The 15230-nt window shown below is 41.7% G+C and overlaps 1 protein-coding gene across 1 annotated transcript; it reads right to left on the reverse strand.

The window, feature by feature from the left end:
• Window positions 1–233: 233 nt before the first annotated feature.
• LOC117705676 (uncharacterized) lies at window positions 234–9245 on the reverse strand. The gene is made up of 3 exons (XM_076931518.1): window positions 9020–9245; window positions 8136–8295; window positions 234–7283 (listed from the first exon to the last, which is right to left on the reverse strand). Exons 1-3 carry the CDS (start codon window positions 9147–9149, stop codon window positions 7148–7150), a joined length of 426 nt encoding a protein of 141 aa, XP_076787633.1. The 5' UTR covers window positions 9150–9245; the 3' UTR covers window positions 234–7147.
• Window positions 9246–15230: the final 5985 nt, after the last annotated feature.

A 15230-nucleotide genomic window follows, 5' to 3' on the forward strand; every position in this document is an offset into this window, starting at 1 on the left:
TCTATTTGCTCTACATTTTACTTCTAATTCTCATTGTAAACCTCATTAAATGTGGTCAGTACAGATCATTTCATGCATTCTTGGAATTTTGTCTGCCATGTTAATTCATCTTTTATTTTTGAATTTAGGTTCACTCAAAATTTCAAATTGAAAAAATAATGCAGCCAGTTTTTTCTTTCTTTTCTAGATTTCATTTATTGAATTTTTTTATACAACACATTCTAAGTGCTTTCCTCTCCACCAACTCTTCTAAGATCCTCTCTCCCTCTCCTTGTATCTGAATTCACACCCTTTCAAATCTCTCCTAGAAAAGAAATAGCCATTTAAATAATATTGATAAACCAGCCTGCCTCCATCTTAGGCTTGAAAACTGTCTTACACTAAAGAAAAAGTATGTTCATTGCTGTTTATGATTAAATACATTTTTCAAGGATTGGCCTATAGCTTATCAATAACAGTAGCTCAAATGGCTGTGTACTACCTCTTTCAGAATGGCAAAAATGCCTTTATTTCTTCTCAAGATAATTATGACCACATGTTGTTGTGAGCACCTGTTCTGATCACTTTGGAGTGATGTTCAACTTGAAACCATGTTTCTGTATCACGTAGCTGTTATGATCCACTTGTTATGTTTATGTTCTGCTTCTGCAACAACACTCATTTGCCTGGAAGTCTCTATGAAGACTATGTTTTAAACATAGTCACAAACATCGAAGCAGAAACTGAAGCAGAAGCTGTGGAGAAATATTGCCTACTGTCTCACTCCTCATGAAGCCTACTTTCTTTTACAACTCAGAACAATTCCTAGGGTTGGCAACACACACAGTGGGCTGGATGCACCCATATCGATAATTATTCAGGAAACAGTCTAATAAAGTTGCCTATAGGACACTTTTATGGGGGCATTTTCTCAGTTGAGGGTGTCTCTTCCCAACTGATTCTAGCAAGTGTCAAGTTAACCATAAACGAGCCAGCATATTTAACAATGATAAATATAGTGAGAAAAAAGAATCAAGGAAACAATTCCATTCACAACTGTCTAAAAAAAGAGAATATTTTGGCGTGCACCTAACCAAGGATATAAAAGACATCTTAAACGAACATTAAAACACTGAAGAAACTGAAGAAGACACTAAAACATAGAAAGATCTCCCATGACCAGGGACTGTTAAGATTAATATTGTGAAAATGATCATTCTGTGAAAAGTAATCTATGAAACGGTGCCAATTTTTATGCACAGAATTAGAAAACAATTTTAAGTTCATGTGGAAACACAAAAGACATGGCTAGCCAAAGCAGTCAGAAAGAATAGGACGACTTTGGAAGGTAACTCAGTACCTGATTTCAAGTTACCAGAGTCTGACTCAGACAAATAATCATCATCCTTTGGTCTTGATTTGGATTTTAATTTTGGGGACATGCGTTTTATCTTTTTCTTTTGAATGGCTGAGTCATTTCTCTTTGGGCCGAGGGACTCTATTTGGTTTGGATTTCTTCCCCCTCGGATTTTCTATCTCTAAAGTCTGAACTAAATTTTGGGGCCTACTGGATGACCTTTGAGAGGTTGCTCTCTAGAGAAATTAAATCTATATCTTCCTTTAAAAAAAATCAACCTTTTCTTAATTTTCTTTTTTATTTCTTTTCACTGTCTTTTAAATTTTTATCACCCCCTGCAATAATCGCCTCTATCAACAGACACTTTGTTGAGATCATTTCATTTACCAAGTTCCACTATGAAAAGGCAGTAACTGGGACTTTTTCAGGCCCAAATAGCCTGTAAAATTCTTTAAGTGCATTTCCGACTCTATGCCATCTTTTCTCTGCAATGGTTCCTTCTTGAGGAAACCAGGGACATAAATCTATAATGCAATTAAAAATGACAACAAATGCTGAATTTTCAGCTTTATGCCTTGCGTCTTTAAAGAGTTTCTCATCTGTTCCACATATAGTTCATGCTGACTTATTTCTTGCCCCATTTTCATGTCATGACTTACCAGTGTCAATGCAGCAAGTTTTCACAGAGACCATCTTTGTTTCACTGTTGAATTTTTGGTCAAAAACCCTTCTTGTAGTAATGTCCCTCAAAAAGTTTCTTGTTCTCCCTTCCCCACATTGGATGCCAGGATCAGGCCTGAGGGTCATTTTATGGGGTTTGCAAGGAGACAGTGGGGATGCAGGGGCAAAGAATAGAGACAAGACAGTTGTGTGATCAAGTCTCTTTTATGGAAACACAATTTTGGGTATATAAGCACAAGCAGGGGAGTGCAGCTGGAGACAATTAATGACTAGTGCCTAGCAGCTGGGGACACTAAACAACAAGTCCAGGCTATGTCAGAAAAACAACATGATTCTCAGAATGTGCTCAGCGGTTGTGGCTGCTCTCAAGAATATCATGCTAGAAAAACAAGTCTCTAGTCAGGGTAGACAAGGATCAACCTACAAATATATGGCCCCAGAGGGCTGCAAAGAGGATGGCTGCTTTCTGCTAGGAGTGGGGTCCCAGCACCTTTGTAGCTCAGTCTGGCTGGAAGTTGTTGGGAGCCTTCTCCTAGCAGAAAGCAGCTATCTTCTTTGCAGCCATCTCAAGCCTAAGAGCCTGACAATAAACTTGTTTTGCAAACAGCCTACAACAGCTGAGCACACTCTGATGAACATCTTGTTTTTCTCACATACCTTGTTTTCCTGTTTAGTGTCCCCAGTTGTAAGGCAAACTTGGTAAAGCACCTTCAGCTGTGATCCCCTGCTTGTCCCTGGCTTCAAGGCATGTGGTAAACTGTATAAATACCCAGGATTTCTTTTCAATAAATGGGATTTGATCAGATTCTCTGTCTCCACTCCATTCTACTTGCCTCTTGCCCCTCCATCCATACTCTCTCTCTTGCTAGACCCTGTTGACTGACCTGACACACCAGAGCACAAATTAATTAAGAAGCCCAAGTCCCATGAGAATTTAGAGATCCATCTCTGTCTGATAGCTGTGGAACTTCAACATGGTGACACCACACCTGAATAAGGAAGGTTCTTATGAGTGAAGAGTTAAAGATCACACTTTCATTCATAAGAATACATAAGAATACTCAAAAGTGACTGAAACCAAGCAGTCAATATGTACAGTGTATAGCCTTATCAAAATATTAAATCAATTACAAGAACAAAACAACAACAAATCAATAACAAAACTTCAAAGGAAAACCAAATAACCAAAGTTAGAAAAACTCAAAGGAAAATCCAAACTCCAGAACTGTGGGAAGCAGCATTCCTTGGCTGCTCCTTTTGCAGCACAGACTTACAGCCTGTGGCTGGCCTTGGCAACATAGTAGAAAAGCAGTTACTGATGGAAATCATCTTTTCAACAGAAATGTAAGCAGGTCTCCTTTTTTTGCAGTGTGTGTATGAAGGATATGTCCTCCCAAGACTGAGCATAAGACATGTTACAGTTCTTGGCTCAAAGTCTGCAAGTTTGTTAACTGATATTCATGAAGTTATTCTTGATGACCCCTCAGGACAAGAAAAACTGTACAGTCTCAGACTCTTCCTGGATGCCCAGCAGCTCTTGATGTGCCTCAGCTCTTCTCTGAATTCCTCCAAATGTGCACTCTTGCTGGGCTAGTGGCCAGATGAAATTAAGGCCTATTCACACCAAGGAAGGCAAGATGAAGAAGAGACTGCAGCCATCTATTGCCATGGTGATTAGGGATGAGATGCCATAGTGGTGCATTGGCTGCCCACACTCAGTGCACCTCACACAGCAGTTCTCTCGGTGGAAGATCTTGTCCTGGTCTGTGCCATGAGTTTCTGCTGGAGCATTCAGAACTATGGAAGGAAGGGCCAAAGGCCTGGTAAGGATTTGTCAATTCAGCTATCCCTCCCACACCAGCTCTATTCAGCTGGACAATCCAGCATGACCCATCAGCTGAGGCCGTTCCCTGATCCCCAAGTATCATAGAGCACCTGGGCCTGGATTATTTTTTCAGCTTTTAAAAACTGCTAGAAACGGACCTGAGAACTACACACTGTACTGGAATAAAAAAAAACAACACCATATTTCTCCTATAATCCAGGTATATTATATTAAGTAATGAGAACATTGTAGCAATGTCTGAATCTGACTTCAAGAGAGATGAGAGCTCCCTAGGAAACCCTGTAGAAACCTTATGGAGAGCCTGCCAATAATTTAAGTGAAGGCTATGATTATTTCTTCAGTGCTAGAACCTACCTGGGTTCCACTTGTCAATCCCTTTATCTGGAAATACCCAGAGAAACCATCTCACATGAACTCCATGGGCACTGCCCTGGTCCTATAATCAGCAAGAGTGTGTTAAAGGCAAATGTTCCCAAGGCTAGTCACTGAACTATAAGGTGATGGTCATGAAGAAACAGAACATACCCCTGTATGTCTATGGCTATTGTAGGGCATAACCTCAAGCATACAAAATATTTCTGTTCACACAATATGACCATGGTATATTGCAGTAACCAGTTTAGTTTTTCAGTTATTGCTAATATAAAAATTGCTCAGTATATATTCCAGGTATGAAACATCAAATCTTGAATGGGATAGGTGCATAGTGGCATAGCATATGGACAGGTCAGGCAGGGATGTGCTTTCCTCTCTTAAACTGAACTTGGAATCAGGCTTCTTGGCCTATTATCTAACCTGGCTCAGCAAGTTCCCAAGGCTGTGTAGAGCAGGCTTGTGTCACATGTTGGTGGTAGAGTAGCTTCTTGTTCACTGTGTCAGCCTTGTCCCTAAGTCAACAGCCTCTTCCAATAGAAGCTTCCTTTGCCATAGCCTGACTGACCTGGTGTCCAAAGCTATGAGCCCAGAATAATAAGAAATCCCCATAACTAGGATAGAAATGTACCAATTTCTCCCCATAATGTGACTGTGTCAGGGATAGTTTGAGTAAGATAAGGCTGACTAGTTGAAATGTCAAATGCTTGTTTGGATTATCTCACACTGAGCAATGGTCCATGGAAGGGCTGCACCAAATGGTTCATTTTCACTCTTTAGCTGATGGACATCTGGATAGTTTCTCCTTCAGGGCTGCTGTGCAGAACACTGCAACCCTGATGTGCCCTAGTTGCTCTGTGTACATCTACTACTTGTTCTGATTTGTTGGGTAAATGGGACTACTTTTCCACTTTCTGAATGTGGCTTCTCATAGACCTACCCGATTTTATACTACCAGACCTGTCTAAAGGTCCTCATGACTCCCAACCCCCATTGAGGCTGATGTTAACTCAGAGAATGCGAATTTCAATAACAGCAGTTGCAGAATGCTACACAGATAACATAGGCTGAGTGCTTTACAGTATCATGACCCTCAAAAGCTCCTGAAACAGCCCTGTTCTTGCCCCACAGCTCTGGGATTTATGATGGATGCAGATGCAGCTCCAAGCAACTCAGTCTCTCAATTCCAGTGGGCTTTGACAATTTGCCAAGAGCAGAAAAGTGTATAAACACATGGGTTTTATACAACAACCTCCCCCTTACACCCATGCACAATATTCCTTTGATTTGCTCCAAAGGATTTCAATGAGAACCAACAGTTTTGTCTCTAATCATTTGAAAAATCTGACTTTACAAGAGTTTTTTTGTGTCCTGTTTCACTTGTGAGCTAGGTTTAGATGCAGAATTATTGAACTGATGTATTTGATATTTCCTGGAAGCAAACTGAAATCTCAGAGTGCTTTACTCATTAAATGTGGCATCTTGAGACACATACAGGTGTATGTCAGAAGAAAGTCACACATACACACAGAGAGACACACATTAACAACACACACAGAAACACACAAACCATTGTATATACAAACACCCATATCAAAAACACTTGCAAAATCACCTCGCATTAAACAAACATAAAACATTAGTATCAACACACTAATCCACAGCTGGTCCAAATACACACATAGACACACAAGAATTCACACTATAGATCACACACCACACACACACAAAGAGAGAGAGAGAAAGAGAGAGAGAGAGAGAGAGAGAGAGAGAGAGAGAGAGAGAGAGAGAGAAACACCAAAAGTCATAAGTGAGCAGAAAACAATGAGGAATCTGTCATGTTGGAAGAAAAGGTAATTTAGGGCAGGCAAAGCAGATGATTCAAGTGAGACCCATAACACTGCTGTTCTTCCTAGAGGAATTAAAATGAACATTTGGATCAGACATAACTGAGGGCCTTGATAACTTCGTTGACAGTGACACTGGTTGTCTATGTTTCTGGTTAGACATGAGGCCAATCTGCCTCTGATGCCTCATCCTACCTGCTGATGCTTGGCACTTGGGACATAGATGTTCTTGTTGGCCTCCTCACAGAAGCTCTTGTCTTCTCCATAGGACACTTGTGGTTCACTCTTCTCTACCAGCAGATTTCTGTTCCCGTTCTGCAGCAATACCCTGATACTGTCTTTCAGTTGAGAACATTCTATAAGGAGTTGGCAGTGCCTGGTGCTGAACCACAAAAAATGCTGATTCCCAGCCAGCTTCCATTGGCCTAACACTCCTCCCAGTACCATCATCCCTGCAAGTGCCCTCGTCCCTAGACAGCCTCAGACTAGAGTCTCCAGTATACTTATCAGCACCAGTCAGAGACAGGTCACACCCAGAGACCAGCCACATTCCACAAGACTGAAAGTACTTCTGTAAGGCCTGACAGCAACAGGGATTATGTCCATCAAGGAAGAGGAAATGTTCCTCATGGTTGCTTATCTGTCCCTGGTACTAGAAAACCATCAGTAGATAGAAGGCAATTCCCCTCTGAGAGAGGAGAGAAGAACCAACATCAATACACTCTTTCCATTTTTGTCATGGATCCCAGATCTTTAAATCTATTGCCAGAGCCCTAGAGGTTCAGTGTTACTTGATATTCCCATCAAGGTGGAAATGTTTTCTATGTAGAGGATCTTGAATTTGGAAGAATAAAGATTGAAAGGTCTTACAAACTTATATACTTATACAATCTTCAGACTTAGGACACCTGAGTCCAAGACTTACAAATCTATGACCCTTGCCTCAAGGCAGAGTTCCCCTTAAGAAACAGATAGTATAGAACCAGAGCCCTGACATTTGTTCAAAGTCCTAGAAGGACAGAAGCATTCCCTGCCTAGTGCTGGGGTCTCAGCTGTGTCAGTCACTCACCTGTAGGCATAGTTTTCTTCTATGACCTCCTTGTATCTCTCCATGGCATCAGTTATTGACTCAGTAATTTTCTGGATATTCATAATGGTCTTTTCATGGTTACTTTTAATGATATTGAATTCGATGTTCATCCTGTATTAGAGCATGGCCCAAGGAGCAAATATTTCTCTAAGGATCATGTGCAAAATGGCTGTATCCTGAACTACCACAGCCAATAATATATGCCACATCCTTGCTCTTTGGAACTGGGTTCTATTGGTTCTAATTAAACTTATAATCCTGAGCACAGGACAGCAGAGCCAGGGGACCAAATGGACTGAGCAGACCTTCTAGAGCATCCTGTGTGAGCCTGAAGGAATACACTAGTTCTGTGAGAAGTTTCTCCTAGTCTCTGCCACAAGCTTTGGCCCAACAGATATCTCTGATGACTTTTTTTTTTTTAAGGCAGGCATCTCAATCCTTGGTTCCTATTGTTACATGAATTCTCAGAGGACAAGAATAGTATTTCCAGAAAGAAGCTTAGTAACACCTCCACCCCCAGGAGAGTCCTATGGGACACCAGAGCAAACAGAAGGAGCAAAGTACCCTGTGGATCGATTTGGGCCTCTTTGGACTCAACATTATACTGACCTGCAAACTGTGTATCAGACAAATCCTCAAACCCCATCAAAGTTCCCAGAGCCTCGGAACCTGAACAGCGTGCACACACACACACAACTACATTCACACACATATACACCAACCCACCCACAAACACAATTAGAATGCCAACTAAATCCAGTGAGGTGCCATAGTCTCAGAGTATAAGGACCAAACTCAGAGGAAAGCAGTGATAACCTGCAGGCCAAATATCCTACTACTCAATACCTGTCAGGGCTTTCTAACATGCATGAATAGAGATGACACACTCCTTTGATGAGAGGAGATCTGGGGTTAATAGAGAGGGCACAATACTGTCAACAGGGGACTGAGCATAATTACTACCTGTAGTTCAAATCATCATAATTGTACAGGTTCAGCATTTCACTAATTTCTTCCTCCTCAAAGCTCATCTTCTTGATCTTCAATTTCAGTTCTTCCAATTTTGTCATCTGCTTCTGGTTATTGATGGTGGAATTCTGGGATGATGTTTGCCTAGCAGAGCCTGGAGATAGATAAACACTTAGGAATTTGCAGAGTTAATGGCCCAGAGGCAGGAGAGACCATTCTGAGACCCCAACAGAAGGGTGAAGAAGAGGAAAAGCTAGAGATAGGGTGAATCCCAGAGGGAGCAGAAAAGCTTCTTTGAGCTGTTCTGCTCAGCTATATCCCTCTTCCCAACCTTCGTCATCATACATATGCCACACTCCCTACTACAGGACCCCTTGCACTGAAATCCATAAGCTGCCTCAGACATGAAGATTTAGGGATCATTGTCAGCTCCTATCAGATGGGATGCAGGTAAATCCTGGAGTTCATGTTGCTTGGCACCATCAAGGTCTAATCATGTGTGTTGAAACCCAAAGCATCTGAGACCCCACACATGACCAGGGTAGCATCCTTCTCTGTTCTGTCCTCAGAGACTCCTTTAACCTGCAATCATCTAGAGAATGAAGGGCTTCAACTCCTACCATAAATGGACACATTGTTAATCCCATAATGCCTCCTGCTGACATTCTTTGCCACTCAAAATGAAATGAAATAGCTCCCAGAAAAGTAGCTGCAGGCTTGTCAGTACTCGGCTCTCTGTCAAATTAATAATCAGAAATTCTTGACTCTTGTTCTGCCATTGAGAAATTCCAAGGCTCCAGCTTGTAAGGCATACTGCTGGAAGGCCCAGATCAAGCCTATTTCTTCCAGGAAGTTCCCCAACTCTACCCAGGACTCACTGTGCCTTCCCCAGAATGATTTCAGTCTTCCTTTTTTACAAGACAGGAGGCCAGCTTCCTTCTTACTGGGAGTGTTCTCTCCTTGATCGCCATTCTCTTTCCGAAATAGCCTAAACAGCCTGGAAAACATGCCTGTTTGTGAACCCAACAGGCACTGAAGAAATATCCTACAGGCAGTTGTCACCACAACACAGGTGACATCACAGAAGATTCTACTTCTTTCCTAGATACAAGAGATTGTCCAAGGAAGGCATTCCAGATGATGTCACTGGGAACTGACATGCCCTAGCTGCTCAGTATGTCCCCAAATTGTCCAATTTCATTGGTGTCCTTTGCTGGAGCCTCTCATGTGGCCCCCAAATATCCTTTGGCAACCTCTCCATCCAAAGTTAGTGATTTCTCTCTGCTTCATGACAAGTGAAGTTCTTTGGATGGGGAGAGTTGGTTAGGACTTTGACATGGGTAAGACATTTTTGTTAGCACCTAACTCTCTGGGGACCATAGATGTGGGAAATTGTTCTCAATAATAAATATAACCACCTGAGTCAATTTATGCGCCATACAGTCCAGTGCCCCAGGTTTTCCCTGTTTCCCAGACACCAATATCTTTGTCCTATACCTTTAATTATATAATACATGGATAATATTTTCTCAATATTTAGTTTGTGTAAGCAGGGGATTGTTTCCTTCACGCATTAATTTTCTGACTCACTGTTAGTCTCAGAAATCAGATCTATTCCAGTGGAACTTCACAAGAATGAAGCATCCACTGGAAGAAAGAGTTCATCAATACACTCTGAAATCTACTGTGATTAAAGATCAACATCAACCACCGCTTGCTCTCCCTTGTTGATTTGCACAGATATGCCCTCCACTAGAGGCATGTGACCTCTGCTTCAGGCTCCATCCTGGCAGGATAGTCTGAAGCTTCAGATCTTCCCAATTCGACATTTCATCATTAGGCATTTCATGTCTAATCTGCATGGTTATCCTAGATGAGAAGTGACAGATCTTCTCCAAACCTGACAATCTGTGATTCTAGTGCCTAATCTTGAACCCACAAGAGTACTGCATGGGTGCCTGGTAACCTAACAAAACCAGCATGCAATCTTCATGCACCTGTACCTTAAGGTCTCCAGTAAATTGTATCTTTGTTTTGGGATAATCTCTTTCAATTAAAAACCACACAAGTCTGGAAGGAAAAAGATCAAATGTAGGGACTGGAGAGAAGGCTCTTCCATTAAGAGCGTTTGTCTATCCACAAAAGACCCAGAGGGCAGTTAACAATCCCATTACTCTGGCTCTAGGTGAAAGGCCATGCCCTCTTCTGGCCTCGGGAGTAATTGCATGCATGTGGTGCACAGACATCCAGCAGGGAAAGATATAAATAAATGAAGGAAAACAAACAACAACCCTCCAAAACCAAGCAACACCCTAAAAGCTCCAAATGTGTAGCCACACTAATATTACCTAAAAATAATGCCATGTGTCAACATGTCTAGGGATTCTCAACATGGAAATTTGGGAACTTGTGTCTGGGAAGTTTGTTATCTTCTGGCCTCCTGTCTCAAAAAGAAAAGGTAGAGATTGATCAAGGAAGAGACACAGCATTGACCTCTGGCCTCCAAACACACCTGAATACCTACACACACACCACACCACGCCATACCACACCACACCACACACCACAGAATACAAAATGTTTCCTTTTAGTTCTACCAGGGTATCTTTGTCATAGATTCCTAGAAGGAAAACTATAAAAACAAGGAATAATTACTTTTGTAATTGGGCTATGAGTTTGAAGAAAAGCTTTGATTTTAAATGCTACTGTGTTTTGGAGGTTGTGTCTTAAGAGCAGTTTTGAAACAGATCTTTTCTTAGCTGTCCAGATCTGAAAAAACCACCCCCCCAACGAAGTAGCTTAAAAGTATAATTGCTATTATTTTTCAGGCTTGCACAGTTTGCATGTGAGTGTTCAGTGGCTTGTTCCATCCCCACTTGTATGGTTGGTTGGGACAACTTGTCTGGGTCTAGAGGATCCAGATGCTTTAATTCCTACCTCATGTGCAAGCAGCTGCAGAAGAACACAATCACACAGCTTCTCTGTGCATAGTTGTGCATCCAAGTGTCTTAAGCATAGTACCCATATCCTGTGTGTGGTATTCACAAGTCCCTGGGTCTTTGGTGGGTCAGATCCAAAAGTTTCAAAATATTACTTTTACTACTGCATTCTTTTGGTCAAAGTCAGTTATAAGGATGCCCTTGAAATGGCTCAGTGAGTAAAGCCACTCACTGCCAAGCCTAACTATCTGGTTTGATCCCTGAACTCGAAAGTTGGAGAGAACCAAGTCCTACAAAGTGTCTTCTAATCTTTATATACACAGTACTCTCCATTCCCACTGCCAGCATGCATGCATTCATGTACAAACAAAATGAATAAATGTAATTTACAAAATGCTCGTTACAAAGGCATTCAGATTCACGGGTGGGTGAGGATAGACTCAGTAAAAATAAATTTATTTATTTAAATAAACAAAACTCCTTTGGAGTGAACTCTCTGAAGATCTCAACTTTTATGCAGTCATATGCATTATATAGGTCATAAATATGTACCCTGTTCTTACCTACTCCAGCCTCAGCAGAACTTGTGGAAAGCATCAATAGTGTCAAGAATTGAAGCAACTCTTCTCATGTTAGAGTTAGTTGTGCATAGTGGCAAAGCTTAAGGAGGTCAGAAGTGGCAGTTCTACTTACCCATGAAAAGGGAGAAAGCCTTGTTTTGTGATGGCCAGGAAAGTCCATCACCTACCTAGGATGTAAACCTGTAATAGCTATTTTATTCATCCATCCCCTTGCTAATTCAAGAACACTGCTTCAAGTACAGGCAGGAGCATCAGGATTTCAAGGCCAGATTTGACTTTACAGTGAGGTTGAGGCTACACACTCAGAGGAATGTCTATAAAGCAGCACAGAAAACAGGATTGAAGAGAAAGAGGAGTCGTTGCAGATAGGACTGGGAGGGTGTCTTAGTTAAGGTTTTACTACTGTGAACAGACACCGTGACCAAAGCAAGTCTTATAAGGACAGCATTTAGTTGGGGTTGGCTTACAGGTTCAGAGGTTCAGTCCATTATCATCAGGGCAGGAGCTTGGCAGAATCTAAGCAGGCATGGTGCAGGAGGAGCTGAGAGTTCTACATCTCCATCTGTAGACAAACAGGAGAAAAACTGGCTTCCAAGTAACTCTGATGTGGGTCTTAAAGCCCTTGCCCACAGTGACACACCTACTCCAACAAAGCCACACCTACTTCAACAGGACCACGCCTCCTATTAGTGCCACTTCCTGAGCTGAGCATACACAGACCATCATAGAGGAAAGATTGTGGAAAGAAGCAACAAGGCCAACAGAGCCTTCCTGTTGTTGTGTGACATCTTGGCAAGTCCTGCGGCCCAGTGCTCCTCATTTGGATGGCTTCCTTCCAAAATGGCCCCCGACTGTTTTCTGAGAGGACGGTAACATGTGTAGAAGTAAGAGGCCAGCTTACTTTCTCTCTTTCTACCTCCTAGGCCCGCCATCAGAGACAAGGCCCAGGTCCTTTACCAGTTGGACAAGTGCCTCCACCTACTGAGGTATCTTGTGACCCCTCAAACATGTTAGAAAAGAGAGGAGGGGGTGTGCCTGACTTATTCTTCATAATCCCCTACAAGGGTACATAGCAGGTAGCTGGCTCGCTATTGAAATTTAAAATGTATGCTGAATGTTCTTAAACATATTTAAAATATAGGCCTAAAATTACAATTACAAAGAAAAAATTGTCATGATATCCCCTTTACCGTTGGGAGCTGACTTGTAGCAGAAAGCGGCTATCAGCTTTGCAGCCTTCTCAAACCATATACCCTGACATGAGACTTGTTTTTCAACAGCCTACAACAGCTGAGCACACTCTGATAAATACCTTGTTTATCCCACGTATCTTGTTTTGCTGTTTAGTGCCCACAGCTACAAGGAGCATGTGGTATCCATGCTATCCATGCCTGTAAGGCATATGTCACATCCACACCTGCAAGGCACGTGACAAAGTGTATAAAAACTTCCCTTCAGAGAGAGACAATAGGTGACAGACATGAAGAGAGACAATAAACAAGAAACTGGACTTGATGACACACCCTGTCTTGTCTCCATTCTTTGCATCTCTTGCTAGGCCCTGACCTGCAGTCCAGAGCAACAGAGTAGTTTGAGACATTTTGGACCCAAAGCATGGGGCAGAAAGGTCTGCAACACAGTGGCTGCCAAGCCGGGCAGTGTGGGCATCAACACTTTACTTGAGTTATATCCTCCAGATTTTGATCTCCAATCCAATCTCAATATTATTTTAGACAGATATTTTTTGTTGTTGTTGTGCTGGGTGTTGAAGCCAGGTCCTGTCTATGGTCGTCTAGTACTCAACTACTGAACTACATACCCCAGTCCAAGTCTTTGCCAATGTCAAGTGTTATTGCACTCATTCATTAAGTTAACTTCCAGGGAAACAAATAGATTCTCGTGTGATTTCACCAGAGTAGTGTATGGTTCCTGAATTGTAACATCTCTCTTTGCTTCCTGGGGAAAAAAGGTATTATTTGGGGTTTGAGAGAAAGCTCATGTGGGTAATAGTGCTTGCTGCTCTTTCAGAGGATCCGAGTTTGGTTCCCAGAACCTGAATCAGGCAGCACACAACTGTCTGTAACTCCAGCTTCAGGGGAGCATATGCCTCTGACATTCCCAGACATCTGAACTCATGTACATACACACACACACACACACACACACACACACACACACACACACACTCAAACACAGAAACACATTTTATTTGTCATGGGCCGTGATACTAACCTCACCTGCCCAATGTACTTATTGATATAACAAATACTTCTTTTTATACACACACACATATACATACACACATACATTTAATTAAAAATAATAGAATCATATATATTTATTAAAAATAAATGAATCATATAAAATTTGGAGTGTGTATCACACTAGAGCATGTGTTACACACTGATGCTCCTGTAATATGTTCCAGTGCTATCCTATTTCTTTGACAGAAGCAGTTGTGGTGTAGCTAGCGACAGACAGAGTTAGCAGAAACGCAAACACAGTTTGATGAAGGCGGACATGAAGGAGCACAGGTTACAGTCTGTGCTTGGCACCCTGCATATTCAAACACAGACAGCAATGAGCATTACAGCACATTCTAAGACTGGATGAATTATGGAGTCTTTTGTTCTTCACTTTCTTCTTTCTGTACATGCTAGACAATTAAATATTTTTCCTAATGTACCTAGAAATAATCATTATTTCATGTCATGGAATTACTTGATGTTAGGTCTGTAGGAGTCTTAGGAACCTTCTAATCTGTATCCAATGTAGAAACTGAAGTCTGTTAAGATTAAGCCAGTTTTCTCTGCCCACATCTTATTGCTGGTAGGGCTGAAGCTAAGTTTTGCCCCCTTAGACTGGTTTCATCACACTGTAACATTTCCATTACCTATAACAGGACTTTCAACCTGCCAGAGCTATAAATAATGACATGAGACTTTTATTATAATTTAAAGCTTAGGCCTTTTGCTGGGGCAGTCTCCCAGCTAGCTCATCTAACTTAACCTATCTGGCCCACAACCCACCATGTGACTAGCTCCATACCACTCTACTCTGCTGTAGTCTGTGTCTGTTCCTTCCATGATGACGGATCTCAATTCTCCTGAGTCTGCTTTCTTCTCCCAGAGTCTGTCTCTCTCTGTCTGTCTGTCTCTGACTGTCTCTGTCTCTCTGTCTGGTCTCTATCTCTTTCTGTCTTTCCCCCCTTGTTCCATGTCCTACTTCCTGCCCAGATATTGGCCATCATATCTTTATTACAACCAATCAGACAATCTCTGATACAATTCTAGATTACCTCTAGGAATAGAAGGCTGTCTGACTTTCAAGTTATCAGAGGAGGTGTGGAAGGACAAGTGCTTACAATCATAAGGCAGGTGATGGGCCATAGAAGTTACAATACCAATGTCCTCCCAGCATTTAGTTCTGTGCTGCACAGAAGTAAAAATTGAAAACACAGAGTGATACATCTTCACACAGTGTAAAAAGGTTACCCCAGCCTTTACTGAACATTATTTGTTATTATTTAAATGTTATTTCTCTGTGTGTTTGGATGATGAGCAATAGAA

This window comes from Arvicanthis niloticus, chromosome 3, assembly GCF_011762505.2.
Source record: "Arvicanthis niloticus isolate mArvNil1 chromosome 3, mArvNil1.pat.X, whole genome shotgun sequence".
NCBI lineage: Eukaryota > Metazoa > Chordata > Mammalia > Rodentia > Muridae > Arvicanthis > Arvicanthis niloticus.

What these genes read in the sequence shown, in the direction of transcription:
- LOC117705676 (XM_076931518.1), bottom strand. Translation starts at nt 9,149, where the DNA reads ATGTTTTCCAGGCTGTTTAGGCTATTTCGGAAAGAGAATGGCGATCAA. An exon ending in ATCATTCTGGGGAAGGCACA is followed by an intron (nt 8,296 to 9,019) that starts GTGAGTCCTGGG and finishes ATCTATCTCCAG; the next exon opens with GCTCTGCTAGGCAAACATCA. An exon ending in TATGATGATTTGAACTACAG is followed by an intron (nt 7,284 to 8,135) that starts GTAGTAATTATG and finishes GCTCTAATACAG; the next exon opens with GATGAACATCGAATTCAATA.